The following is a 13,613-nucleotide window of genomic DNA, read 5'->3' on the forward strand; positions in this document are numbered from 1 at the left end:
TATACAAAGTGAAATTAGATATGGCATCTGCTCTCAAAATCTCTAGTTGTGAGGAAGACAACTGTAATATGATTAAGCAATACCATACAAGTGGATACAGAGTAAGGAACACGCACCAGGTAGAAAGTTAATGGCAGAGTCAGATAAGCCCACTTGGTGAGAGACATTTTGCAGAGGTAGACAGAACTGAAGAAGAGATATGGTCCAACTATTTACTATGCCCTTAATTTAAACACATATGAATAAGCAAACAAGAATCATCATTTGAAAAAAACCCATCAGCTAGAAATAAACGAAACAAAATGAAAAACCAACCAAACGGCCCAGAGGCTAGCAAGAAGTAAGAGAATTTTTTATTTTCTTATTTTTTAAATATTTCTTGATTTATTTTGGTGGGGGGAGGGGAAGAGTGAGAAGGAAAGAGAATCCTAAGCAGCCTCCGTGCTGTCAGCACAGAGTTTAACACGGGGCTTGATCTCACAAACTGGGAGATCATGACCTGAGCTGAAATCAAGAGTCAGACACTCAAATGACTGAGCCACCAGATGCCCTGAGAATTTTTAAAATGTAATTAGTTTACTCAAAGAGATTTGAGAAAACACTGAATCTTTAAAACAATAAACAAAAAATTTTTAAATATATTTTAAAAAGTAAACAGATATGGCAATGTATCTTGCAACATTATTCATAATGGCCCCAAACTAAAAACAACCTGGATATCCAGCAACTAATGAATGGATTAATAAAATGTGGCATATCTAGACCAACGAAGTATTATTCAGACATATAAAAGGTATGAAGTACTGATACATGCTACAACATAGATGAACCTTGAGAACAGTGAAGAGCCAGTCACAAAGGACCATACAGTGTATGGTACTATTGATATGAAATGTCCCAAACAAGCAAATCCATAGAGGCAGAAAGTAGCCTAGTGGCTGTCTAGAGTTGGGAGAGCTGGGGAAAAATGGAGAGTGAATGCTAATGGGTACTGTGTTTCTATCTACGGTAATGAAAATGTTCTCAAATTATCTGTGGTAATGACTGCACAACTCTGTGAATACACTGAAAATTACTGAATTGTATAGTTCAAATGAGTGAATTGTATGGTATATGTGAATTGTACTTCAATAAAACTATTATAAAAAATAACAGGGGGTGCTTCGGTGGCTCAGTTGGTTAAGTGTCCAACTTTGGTTCAGGTTGTGATCTCACAGCTTGTGAGTTCGAGCCCCACGTCAGGCTCTGTGCTGAGGGCTCAGAGCCTGGAGCCTGCTTCAGATTCTGTGTCTCCCTCTCTCTGCCCCTCCTCTGCTCATGCTCTGTCTCTCTCAGGAACAAATAAACATTTTTAAAAATTAAAAAAAAAAACAAATATTACAAATTTAAAATATATATATTAATACAAAATAAATTTTAAGAGCTGAAATACACTCAGCGAGTTCTGCCAACTCTACCTTCACTCTCATCTCCCTTTCTCTATCCCTACTTCTTCCTTCCATCTCAGGTGAGAACACCTCTACACCTGGACTCTTGCAGTGGGCTGCTGACTAGTTTTTCTGATACATCTCTTGGCCTCCAGTCCACTCTTCACACAGAAGCAATAGCAAACAACTCAGCACCTGCTCAAAATCCTCCAATGGTTCTCCACACACTTGGAATAAAGTCCAGCACCAAGCTCTGATTTCTTTTTTTTTTTTTCAATATGTGAAGTTTATTGTCAAATTGGTTTCCATACAACATCCAGTGCTCATCCCAAAAGGTGCCCTCCTCAATACCCATCACCCACCCTTCCCTCCCTCCCACCCCCCATCAACCGTCAGTTTGTTCTCAGTTTTTAAGAGTCTCTTATGCTTTGGCTCTCTCCCACTCTAACCTCTTTTTTTTTTTTTTCCCTCCCCTCCCCCATGGGTTTCTGTTAAGTTTCTCAGGATCCACATAAGAGTGAAAACATATGGTATCTGTCTTTCTCTGCATGGCTTATTTCACTTAGCATCACACTCTCCAGTTTCATCCATGTTGCTACAAAGGCCATATTTCATTCTTTCTCATTGCCACGTAGTATTCCATTGTGTATATAAACCACAATTTCTTTATCCATTCATCAGTTGATGGACATTTAGGCTCTTTCCATAATTTGGCTATTGTTGAGAGTGCTGCTATAAACATTGGGGTACAAGTGCCCCTATGCATCAGTACTCCTGTATCCCTTGGGTAAATTCCTAGCAGTGCAACTGCTGGGTCATAGGGCAAGTCTATTTTTAATTTTTTGAGGAACCTCCACACTGCTTTCCAGAGTGGCTGCACCAATTTGCATTCCCACCAACAGTGCAAGAGGGTTCCCGTTTCTCCACATCCTCTCCAGCATCTATAGTCTCCTGATTTGTTCATTCAGGCCACTCTGACTGGCGTGAGGTGATATCTGAGTGTGGATCTGACTGGCATGAGGTTTTGATTTGTATTTCCTTGATGAGGAGCGACGTTGAGCATCTTTTCATGTGCCTGTTGGCCATCTGGATGTCTTCTTTAGAGAAGTGTCTATTCATGTTTTCTGCCCATTTCTTCACTGGGTTATTTGTTTTTCGGGTGTGGAGTTTGGTGAGCTCTTTATAGATTTTGGATACTAGCCCTTTGTCCGATATGTCATTTGCAAATATCTTTTCCCATTTCGTTGGTTGCCTTTTAGTTTTGTTGGTTGTTTCCTTTGCTGTGCAGAAGCTTTTTATCTTCATAAGGTCCCAGTAGTTCATTTTTGCTTTTAATTCCCTTGCCTTTGGGGATGTGTCAAGTAAGAAATTGCTGAGGCTGAGGTCAGAGAGGTCTTTTCCTGCTTTCTCCTCTAGGGTTTTGATGGTTTCCTGTCTCACGTTCAGGTCCTTTATCCATTTTGAATTTATTTTTGTGAATGGTGTGAGAAAGTGGTCTAGTTTCAATCTTCTGCATGTTGCTGTCCAGTTCTCCCAGCACCATTTGTTAAACAGACTGTCTTTTTTCCATTGGATGTTCTTTCCTGCTTTGTCAAAGATGAGTTGGCCATACGTTTGTGGGTCTAGTTCTGGGGTTTCTATTCTACTCCATTGGTCTATGTGTCTGTTTTTGTGCCACAAGCTCCGATTTCTAAAGGCCTCCGTGTTCTGCCTACCTCTCGGTCCTTGTGTCCTCTGACCTACCCTCACCACCACGACCCAGCCACACTGGATTCCTTGCTGTTCCTCAACTGCACCACAGACAGATGCAGCCTTTATACTTGTTCTCTCGTCCAGAATCACTGCATCACTGTTCTCTTCTTATCTCTCAGGTTCTAGATGAAATGTCATCTCTCCAGAGAGGCATTCCAAGACTACCAAATCAAAAGTCACCTGAAAGCCACCTTCTCCCATAGCCCTACTTTCCTGCTCTGTATGACACTTAGCTGGTATATGGCTATCTTTGTTTGCTCGTTCTAAAATGGAAGCTCCACAAGAGCAGCAACTGTGTCTGATTTTCCATGGTACCCCTGACCCCTAAAACAGTAGCTTTTAGTAGATTCTAAATAAATTAGTGAATTTATTAAGTTGATGAATAAACTCATGAATACCAGAATTGATATAAAGACAGATTTCAAAATCTAGAAAAAAAAACTGATCAAACCACCTATTGGAAAGACCTTTCTAACTTATCTACAAGACATGTCTAGAAGTCATGAAAGATGGATCAAAATGAGTTCAATAGACATGACAAAGGGCAAATTTCCTCCTACTATATCCAAAAATGGAAGGAACAAAAAAGTGCCTTACAAATCAACTAGAAAGTGATGAATAATAGTGTGGAAAACAGGTCGGACATAAACATATTATTCACAGGAAAAGAAATAATAAGCCCATAAACACAAGATGCTTGACTTCATTAACCAAAGTAATAAACATTAAAGCAATGAGATACTTCTACAAATCAGATTAATGATCTTCTTCCCTCACAAAATTCTGGCATGAGATTTACAACTCCTGAACACATGCCTAGAAATCTCAAGGAAAAATAATCTTTTTACCACTATCACTATAAAGAAATTTACTTTTATCTATAGCCCTTACTTGGATTTAGTTTGCAAAATAATTCCCCAAATCATTATTATCATCTCCTTATAATGCTTATCATGTAAGAGAAAAATGTCAATTAAACTCTTAACACAATTTCAGGTATCCTTACAAAAACAAAAAAGCTTCAAACAAAGATAAATTTCTAATTTCTAACACTGATTGTCTCCAGGGAGCCTGAGGGACAGAGATAGGAGGACTTTTCAATGTTTATCTGTTGAATTCTTTCTCTTTTTTGAGAGAGAGACAGAGACAGCTGAGTGGGGGAAGGACAGAGAGGGAGACAGAGAAACCCAAGCAGGCTCTGCGCTGACAGTACGGAGCCCAACGTGAGGCTAGAACCCACAAAACTGTGAGATCATGACCTGAGCTAAAACCAAGAATTGGATGCTTAACTGACTGAGACACCTAGACTCCCCTGTTGAATTCTGTAACATGTGCAGTTGTTATATATTCACAAAATAAAATTAAAAGTAAAAAGTAAAATAAAAATCTACTACAAAGAAAGCTATAAAGAAAAAAAGCTTGATCTAAAATCCCAAGGGACTAAATCATACAGAATACACTCATAGCAGCATCATGCTTAAAGTGTCTTCTACCAACAGAGTACTATCCGAAGGAAGCCTACTGCAGTGTAAATTAAAACAGTTTCAGGGTAAACTATTTATTCTGGAGCAAACAGCCACTGTAATCACTTGGTATGAAAAGGCACCTCTCATACTTGCTGTCGATCCTCCCCTAAGACATTTAGCTTATTAGATTACAGGCCTCCCCTTAATACCACCATATTAGAGGAAAACCTAGTAGACTAGAGAGCACACATGTGGAAATAAATATTTCTATCAGCCAGGACATATTAATGAAACTATAGATATCACTATGGAATGCTTGTCATGGCCATCACCTATTAACCTGCTAGTGTCCAATAACAACTTGGATAAACAGGTTGTTAAAACGAATTGTAACTTGTTATCTCTAACAGCCCTCTTTAGGAAAGTGACTGGCCTTACTATCTTCTTTAATATAGGATGACTATTTACTAAAACAGCCACTAATTAGGAATGTAAAATCTCATTATAAGGACTGAGAAAGACTAATATCAGTTCTCTGTTAAAATAATGTAAGTCAAAAACTAGTTAGTTAACAGAATCTAAATTATATCTATGGCATACTAAATTTCTTTTAAGGTAATCCCTTTAGACTTATTTATAGAGGCATTAATTTAGAAATAAGAGTGATAAGGTCTATATTAATCATAAAAACCTGGCAAAAGAATAGAATTTTAAATATGTTAAATTACTTGGTGAAGTACAAATTATTCAAATTATTCTATTCATTACTAATTTAAGTTTTATCCAAAAATAGTTTAAATGCTACATTAAACCACACATAACTCTTATAAAATAAATTCAAATAAGACAATTTTAAAGAATGGACCTTAAAATATATCTATCTGAACCCATCAACAAATATATCCTCAGGGATAATTCATTCATTTATCTCCTCACAGACCAAGATTAAAAATATTATTATTAAAAATATTATTAAATTCTCTCACTAAGCAATTGAGGTAGAATAATCTAAAGTAACACATTTTTGAAAAATATACTGTAAATCATGAAGAACAATAAAAATTTGATTTGCATGTTAGAATTAGTTATTTTAAACCATAGTTATGAGTGCTTTATACACCAACACTGCAGCACAGACATAACACATATTTTTTAAAGATTACCATTTTAAAGTCATCTGCTAGTAAAATTCTATTTTTAATAAAAATAATAAAACAAAGTTAATCCAAATCCTGTGTCACTGACAGTCATAAAACACTCTGAGCTATCATCCACATTTCCACCTCACCTCACCAGTGAATGGAAATAACTGAGAAGCTTCTACTCGTGACTTTTCTAATTTAGCCATCCTGGGAACAGCTTGTAAAGCAAACCAGTATAGGTCAAAACATGGGCGAGGCTGAGCTAATCAGAAACTGACAGCCACAGCATAAACAAGTTAAATTTTAAGGTTCCAAAGTATCCACTGCCATGCCAACAGGACTTCTGAGTGTCCGGTTAGACACTTGCTCATCTTAAATCAGGATGAATCTCTCTTCCACCAAAGATCTGACTTATGAAGTGAATGTCAAAAGGTGTAAAAATTGTTCCAATATTAGTTAATACATAATTTTTAAAGACAGACCTTTTAAAAAACCGAGCAAAGATATTTTTATCTGTTTTTGTCCTGTTTAAGTTTTCCACTAACATGATCTACTGTGCAAAAGTATGTTTATTTCCCTTACATGGAAAAAGTAATAATACATTAACTAACACTTGCTGGACTCCTACTGTGGGTGAGGAACTGTTACAGGTGCTTTCATACAAAATGTCAATCCATACAAGACCTTCACAAGGTAGGTTTTGTTGGCTCCGTTTTGTGGATTTGTAAACCACTGGTCAAAGGGCTCAATCAACAGTAGCACTAAATACGTTTTTTGGTAACATTACCAAACAACAGCACCAGACTACAAAAGATGCAAGTCCAGTCAAAGTTTTAAAAGCAGTTTTCTCTGATGTAGTAAAATGAGCTTTTTAAGGGCATATTCATCTTACACGCGCTAGAGAAACATGCTGGTGTTTGTCTATCTGCATCGATCTACTGAATAATTAGTATCCTTCCCATTCTTCTGGACTATGCAAACATTATATTTTTCAAAAAATAACACAAACTTAAAATGTTAACATTCTTTTTGTTTAAAAACTTAATTTTTTGCTGGTTAGAAAAAAAGTAAAAAGTCTTTGAAAACATCCACAACTCAATTAACGTGTTATTAGTACTAACTTGACCTTCATTCAATAACTTGGTAAACTAATCCTTTAAAAACAATGAGTAAACAGCTGTCAGTGCAACAAAATTAATTCTTAACTTACAAAACACAAGGATTTTAAAAATTTGAGTACACTGTTGTTTTTTTTTAAGAGATTTTTTAAAAAGAGATTTCTTCAATCATATTCACTAAGACTACTTCACATAAGGGACAGTTAGTTATGCTCAAAACATTATGCTTAAATGTGAAAAATTATGTATCAAGGATTAAAACCCTGGTTGGAAAAGAAATTTAACTTTATGGAAGCTTTGTGTTACTTAGCAAATACTGATAGGCCTTATAAATCTTAAGTGAATATTCTTCAATTTAATACAGGAAGAAAAAAGCTGCATGATGGAAGAAAGATATAATCATTTTTAGACAAGTATAGAAAAAATAATTTCACATAGTGTCATCTTAAATATTTCCTACTTTAGTTTGAGACTTTTGTCTAGATGGAAGCATTTCTGAATCCTGATCCTCAGAATTCAAGTTCAAAAACAACAGACACATAATAAATCTTACATTTTTTCCAACATATTATAAGTTAGGTACACATCTTAGTAGCAGTAACACTTTAACAGAGAACATGAGAGGTTATTATTTAGTTTTTAAAAAGTTCCTAACTGTTCAGAAATTCTTAACAACTATACATTAAACGTAAGTATTAGGAAATTCTTATCTCCAAAAGTATTTAAAATATGTATACCAAAACTATAAATTGTTTAATAATTATTTAATCTTAAAAGGTATATTTCTATAACTATAAAAACTTCTTTAAGGGGATGATACTGAGGGAAGCTACTTCAATACCGAGGAATGATAGCATAAAAAGCCCTTAAAAGGAGGAATAAGGTGGGGGGAAGAATAAAAATTAACTTAACCACAATTAAGCTTTTCAGCTGACAGGTAAAACTCATAGCTCTTTTAATCAGAAAAATAAAAACTGAAGCAAAAGAAATTCATAGTAATTCTATTCCAATCAAATATATAAACTAATGATGAACGTCACAATCCTAAAAATAAAGATGGCCTACCTTAGAGGCGATCCACTTGATAAGAACCACAGCCAGACACCAGATCAATGTAATTCCCATTGGATCAACCAAAAGCCCACTGCATAATCTCCCTCCTCTTCCAGCAGGCAATGAGTAAGGAAGACTTATTATGAGTTTGATAATAACCAGCTGTCCGGAGGCAGAAGAGAGGGGACACTGACTGCCTTGAACCTCAAGCAGCTGCCTTCAAACAACGATCACCTGACTCCTCTGAGAAGGCGCTGCCAGCCAGCCTTCCTACCCAGCGCGTGCTTAATGCCACAACCCCAGGGTTGGGGGAGAGCAGAAGTAATGTTGGAAGAGGAAAGGAAAAACCTTAGTGAGAGCTGACACTCTCACAAAATGTAGACAGAAGTCTCACAAAATGTAGACAGAAGAGGTCTCGGGCTACCCCCAAAGACTTCTACATCTGAATACTAAACAGAGTGCTTTGACACAACTTCCCAAAAATGTTTAGCAATACAAAAAATTTCCTAATTTCTTTCACATAGACAAGCTTCACAAGTATAATGTCCTGGCATTTAAAAATATTAATGCATTTTATTCTTTCTTTTCAACTTTTAACACTGAATTTGTTTGACTTTTTATTTCCTTTAGGGCTAGGATTACTTTATGAATGTTAGAGTCTTTCATAAATATTGCCGGCCCTATTTAACATTATAATTCACTCATTTAGCATTTATTGACAAAGGCCAGTCTAACAGCACATTTTCAGACAATTAAAAGTATATTATCTCTACGTCCTAAATGCCATCTTGTTTATAATTACAATATTTTTCAGTACATGTCGCCTTTTCTTGGCTGGTGAGTGAACTCTCTATTAGCCAAGTGTGCCTATATTCATCCACCTTCATGACCTCATAGCAGCCAGCAGGTTGCAGGTAGTACTGCTGAGAAAGTCTTTCCTGAAACTTTCATCCAAGTATTCTACAAATAGTTACTACGCTGCTCCTATGCAGCAGGCCCTGTGCTAGATGCCAAGGGCATCATCACCCAGTGAAAACAGAAATGGCTCCCGCCCTTGAGAAGCTTACAGTTTCGTCAGAGTCTCCTGTAACCAAAGTCTACAAAAATAAGTGCAAAATTGCACATGTAACAAGTGTCCACAATGAAGTAGAGGTAAGAACTGCCAACACAGCCTGGATCTGACCTAATTGAGAGGTGAGGGTCTTCTTCCCACAGTTCCTGAAATGTCCCTGAGCTGAAATGAAGGGGCAAGAACATGAAGAGGACAGGAAGAGTGATCTGTGTAGACACCACAACACATGATGGCCAAGGAACTGATGAAACAAAGCACAGTAAGAAGAGATGGCAAGAACAGGGCCGGCTAGAACCCAGGGCGAGCGAAAGCGGAGGCCATGTGAAGGTGTTTGGTCTTTATCCTGAAAGCTACCCTAAAGAGCTTCAGCAGGTATTGGTCAAGGACAGCTCTGTGGGGTAGAGCTGGCCAGGCAGTTAACAGGCCACTGCAGAGGTCCAGGCGAGAGGACATGAGCCTAGGCTGGGTGGTAGAGATGAAGAGAGGGGGCTGGCGGGAGAAATACTGAGGACGTGACAGTACTGCCAGACTGCAGTCCGTGACAAGACAGAGGCATCTGCATGTCAACACCACACAAAGGATGGTTCTAAAATATTTGAAATAGCCCAAATGGGTCAAATACTAATGCTATTTTCATGATCCAATCCTCAGTACGAAGAGTTTATTTAAAAGAAAAGTTAATTCTAGACCTGTCAAAATGAAGCATAAATTAAATTAGCAGATCTAAATCAAAATTTTCCTAAATTGAAACCGTTTATAACACATGGTCATAAATTTCTCACTCTACCTTATACATTATGTATATCTCTTCTTGCTACTGAACTAACAAGCTGTAATGCAATCCTTGAACAAATGGAGAAGACTTTTTTTGTCAGGAACCTAAGCGTGACATGAGATTGTCAGGGTCTTTCATTACTCTCTGCATTCTAGTAGGGTTCCAGTAACCAAACCGAAAGGATGCCCAGGGATAGGACAGAGCAGCAGAACGTGTATTCACCAGAGTCTCAGGAGAAATGCTGGTGGACATGGGTAAGGGGCCGTGGAGCCTGCGCCAGTGGCTACCACAGACTTGAGGTCATTATCTGCCACTCTAGCCCATGCTGCACACTCTGAATTAGCCCAACACCGTGATGCTCAGTCCAGGAGTACATCTCATTTTCATACTTCCTTTCCAATCAGCTACTTAAAGAGTCAAATTTTGAGAAGCAAATACAAGATTGCTGTTTTCAGTACAGTACTTAAATATTTTTATAAATGTCTTTTTGGTTAACGGTGAGCTCAAGAATCTGCACTTTCATTTAGTCTACAAAGGAAGGCTCGAACAGGAAAAAAAGGCAAGAATCAGAATTGAGATACAGAATTAAAAAAAAAAAAAAAGACAGTAAGAAAGGCAGTCCTAACAGTTCTCTCATTTAAGTGAATTTCTGTCAAGAGTTTATTTCCACCATCTCAAAACTCTACTAGTCTTAGAGACAAGAGTCTGGGTTTATTTTGCATCTTTACTCCCAAGAGCTGAGTGAGCCAGGGCAAGTCACCACTTCGTGGGCCCTTCTACTCCTCACCTTCACAGGACTTACAAGAGTGTCATACAAGAATACTTCGCTTATAGCAGCTCTCAGTAAATTTTTGCCAAATCAGAATTAGATATTTAAGACCCAAGAAGGATACTGACCTAATCACTCCAGCTTCAACCCAACAAAAGACTTAACTGAAGTCACACGGATCTATGAGGGCAACTTGCACTGTGCTTGTCTAGGGCCTAGGAGAGCTAGGGTCTTGGCTTTCATTGTTCACACTAGTGAATAGGTTGGCTCCCTAAAGTGGTTTTCCCAGCACCCTCTTCTTAAATTTCTACTGTATGTCTAACAGTAAAATACAGAGATAATCAGGACACAAGCCTCCCAAATTAGAACATTCTCTATTTGAATAGAAACAGTATTGAATTTATGCCTAAAAAAACCCATAGATCCTTCATTGCTAATGATACATGTACATCATTCACATCTTACAAAAATCTTAGGCAATGTAATTTTTTTCTTAAAACAGTACCCTTAACACTCTTAATGGCATGGACCTATTAGGTTTAAATTTTTTTCTTTTTGTGAGATATGAGATATTTACTACTATTTATAAGTTACAAGACTTCTTTTAATAATAAAAAATTCAGGGGCGCCTGGGTGGCGCAGTCGGTTAAGCGTCCGACTTCAGCCAGGTCACGATCTCGCGGTCCGTGAGTTCGAGCCCCGCGTCGGGCTCTGGGCTGATGGCTCGGAGCCTGGAGCCTGTTTCCGATTCTGTGTCTCCCTCTCTCTCTGCCCCTCCCCCGTTCATGCTCTGTCTCTCTCTGTCCCAAAAATAAATAAAAAATGTTGAAAAAAAAAAAAAATTAAAAAAAAAAAAATAATAAAAAATTCAATTAAGATGAAATAAAAGCAAAAGCTGCTATCAAATTAGTATGAATATTCCTTTACATTATGTTTATTTCATAGAAAATTCTCCTAAATATTAGTCTTTCCAGATTGAATCATGTAAGTTATTCCATAAAGAAAAAGCTACCTCTTTTACACTAATGACACATGTATCCTTTTACATGAACTTTTCTCACCCCAAAGCGTTAGTGAAACATGGAAGGATAACAACAACAAAAAAATCAGACTATACTAGAAAAATTAAGGCCCAGGATACAACTAAGCTTTCAAAAACAGAATTTGATACTTTAAGAACAAAGTATAATTTTTTTTTAACTTTCTGGGGCTAATATCTGAAAAATCAAAGTATTAAAGGCAGACTATTTTAAAATAGTTTAAAACTGTGATCAATAGAAAGAAAAGACATTGACTTTGATCATTGTGTTTTAGAGAAGTAATCCAAGTGCAAATTTTATCCCTGGGGCTCTCTGCCACCCACAGGACACCTGTCAATCTTGGCAATAGCCTTTAGCTATCCATATAGAGACTCAGCATGTCCTTCCCTTAACCAAATTAGGCTACCCTCATCTGCATTGACATCAGCGTCTATAATTTTGGATTCTCATGGACAGAAATAGCCTATCCCAGAGTTCTTTATACAAATGTTGTGTCTGTGGAAAACTATAACGAAACTTATAATAGAAAAATATAAACACTATAGTCAAAACCTTCCAATTGTGCTTTTATCATTTTGAATTCCAGCCAATTTTCATAGCAAATAATGTGTCAAAGCAGGTTTTTTGTTCAAATCCACATATCAGGGCTTATTTTTCTTCAAATGGTATGAATTTCAAGAGATATGAAAGTGACAAAAAATGAAGCTTCAATAACAAAAATACTTTAGAACTATGGTAACATGGGAATTTTACCAGTAAATTAAGACCTTTGTATCATATTGATTTACAGCTCCCAATTAAGTTTTTTGTTACATAGTATCTCAGTAGTTGATGACAATGGGCATGCGATTAGTCCTAGAGTATGGAGGAAGCAGTAAAAGCACCCTGACATTTTACAAAACATTCAAGTCTTCTGTTACAGACAACTGTCTTATGATACTAAAAGAACTGAGATTTGCATATTGAACCATTGTTCATGATATATTAAAAATTATGGAAAAGTAGAAGTGGTCGCAATTTTTAGAAGAAAAAACAGTAGTGCAGATCTATAGAGTACGAACTTAGAAAAAGAACATCAACGTGCATGCTGTAAGTGTAAGACTACTGGTATATTATTAGACCAGGAGAATGTCACAAACAGGGGACACCTTAATTTCAGCAAAGCTGAACATGAAGTCTCTAGTGGCAATCTTAAAAAAAAAAACAGAGCAATGTGAGCCCCACACTACATTTAGGCAGACTCCTAGCTGACTAAAACATACCCAGAGATTAAGTACTTGATATCAAACTAGTGGAAGAATTCTAGAGGTAACTAACAGAACTCTGCTTTTGACCTCGTCTAGTTCCACAGTTCATTTATTGGGGTGCAGATCAGACAAATGCATATCAAATCTGCATATAAATGCAAAGGATAAAACAGCATGCTTAATTACAAATAACAAAAAAAGTCAGAATGTTTAATCTCTAAATAAGAGACAGTAATTAAAGGCAATCTTAGGAGACATTGAAAGTCAAATAAGTATCCAGATAGAGGATGTTCCATTATTCTCAATACAGACCACTTTTATGAGACTGAGTTCAGTCTGAGTATCACACTGGAAGATGCATACATATATGGCATTTTATTTTTTATTTATTTTTAAAAAAATGTTTATTTTTTTGAGAGTGTGCGTGTGTGAGTGAGTGGGAGAGGGGCAGAAAGAGAGGGGGACAAGGGACCTGAAGCAGGCTCTGTGCTGACATCAGAGAGTCCGATGTGGGGCTTGGATTCACAAACTGTGAGATCATGACCTGAGCCAAAGTCAGACACTTAACCAACTGAACCACTGAGGCACCCCTTATATCTTAATTTTTTTTTAAATTTTAGGGAGAGTATGTGTACAAGTGTACAAGTCAGGGAAGGGGCCGAGGGAGAAGTAGAGAGAGAATCTTTTTTTAAAAAATTGTTTTTAATGTTTATTTTTTAGACAGAAAGAGACAGAGCATGAATGGGGGACAG

The 13,613-nt window shown here is 37.0% G+C and overlaps 1 protein-coding gene across 5 annotated transcripts in view; it reads right to left on the reverse strand.

The window, feature by feature from the left end:
* The window catches only part of PDE7A (phosphodiesterase 7A), a 165,413-nt gene that overhangs the window by 77,557 nt on the left and 74,243 nt on the right, over positions 1–13,613 (reverse strand). The window contains exon 1 of one of the 5 annotated variants that reach the window (XM_078441957.2): positions 7,971–8,371. The exons of the other annotated variants lie outside the window; for them this stretch is intronic. Within the exon in view, the coding sequence (XP_078298083.1) occupies positions 7,971–8,030 (60 nt within the window). The 5' untranslated portion in view covers positions 8,031–8,371. Of the gene's footprint in view, positions 1–7,970; positions 8,372–13,613 lie in introns of those variants that run through there. 5 annotated transcript variants of the gene reach the window in all.

This window comes from Panthera onca, chromosome F2 (assembly GCF_046562875.1).
Source record: "Panthera onca isolate mPanOnc1 chromosome F2, mPanOnc1 haplotype 2, whole genome shotgun sequence".
NCBI lineage: Eukaryota > Metazoa > Chordata > Mammalia > Carnivora > Felidae > Panthera > Panthera onca.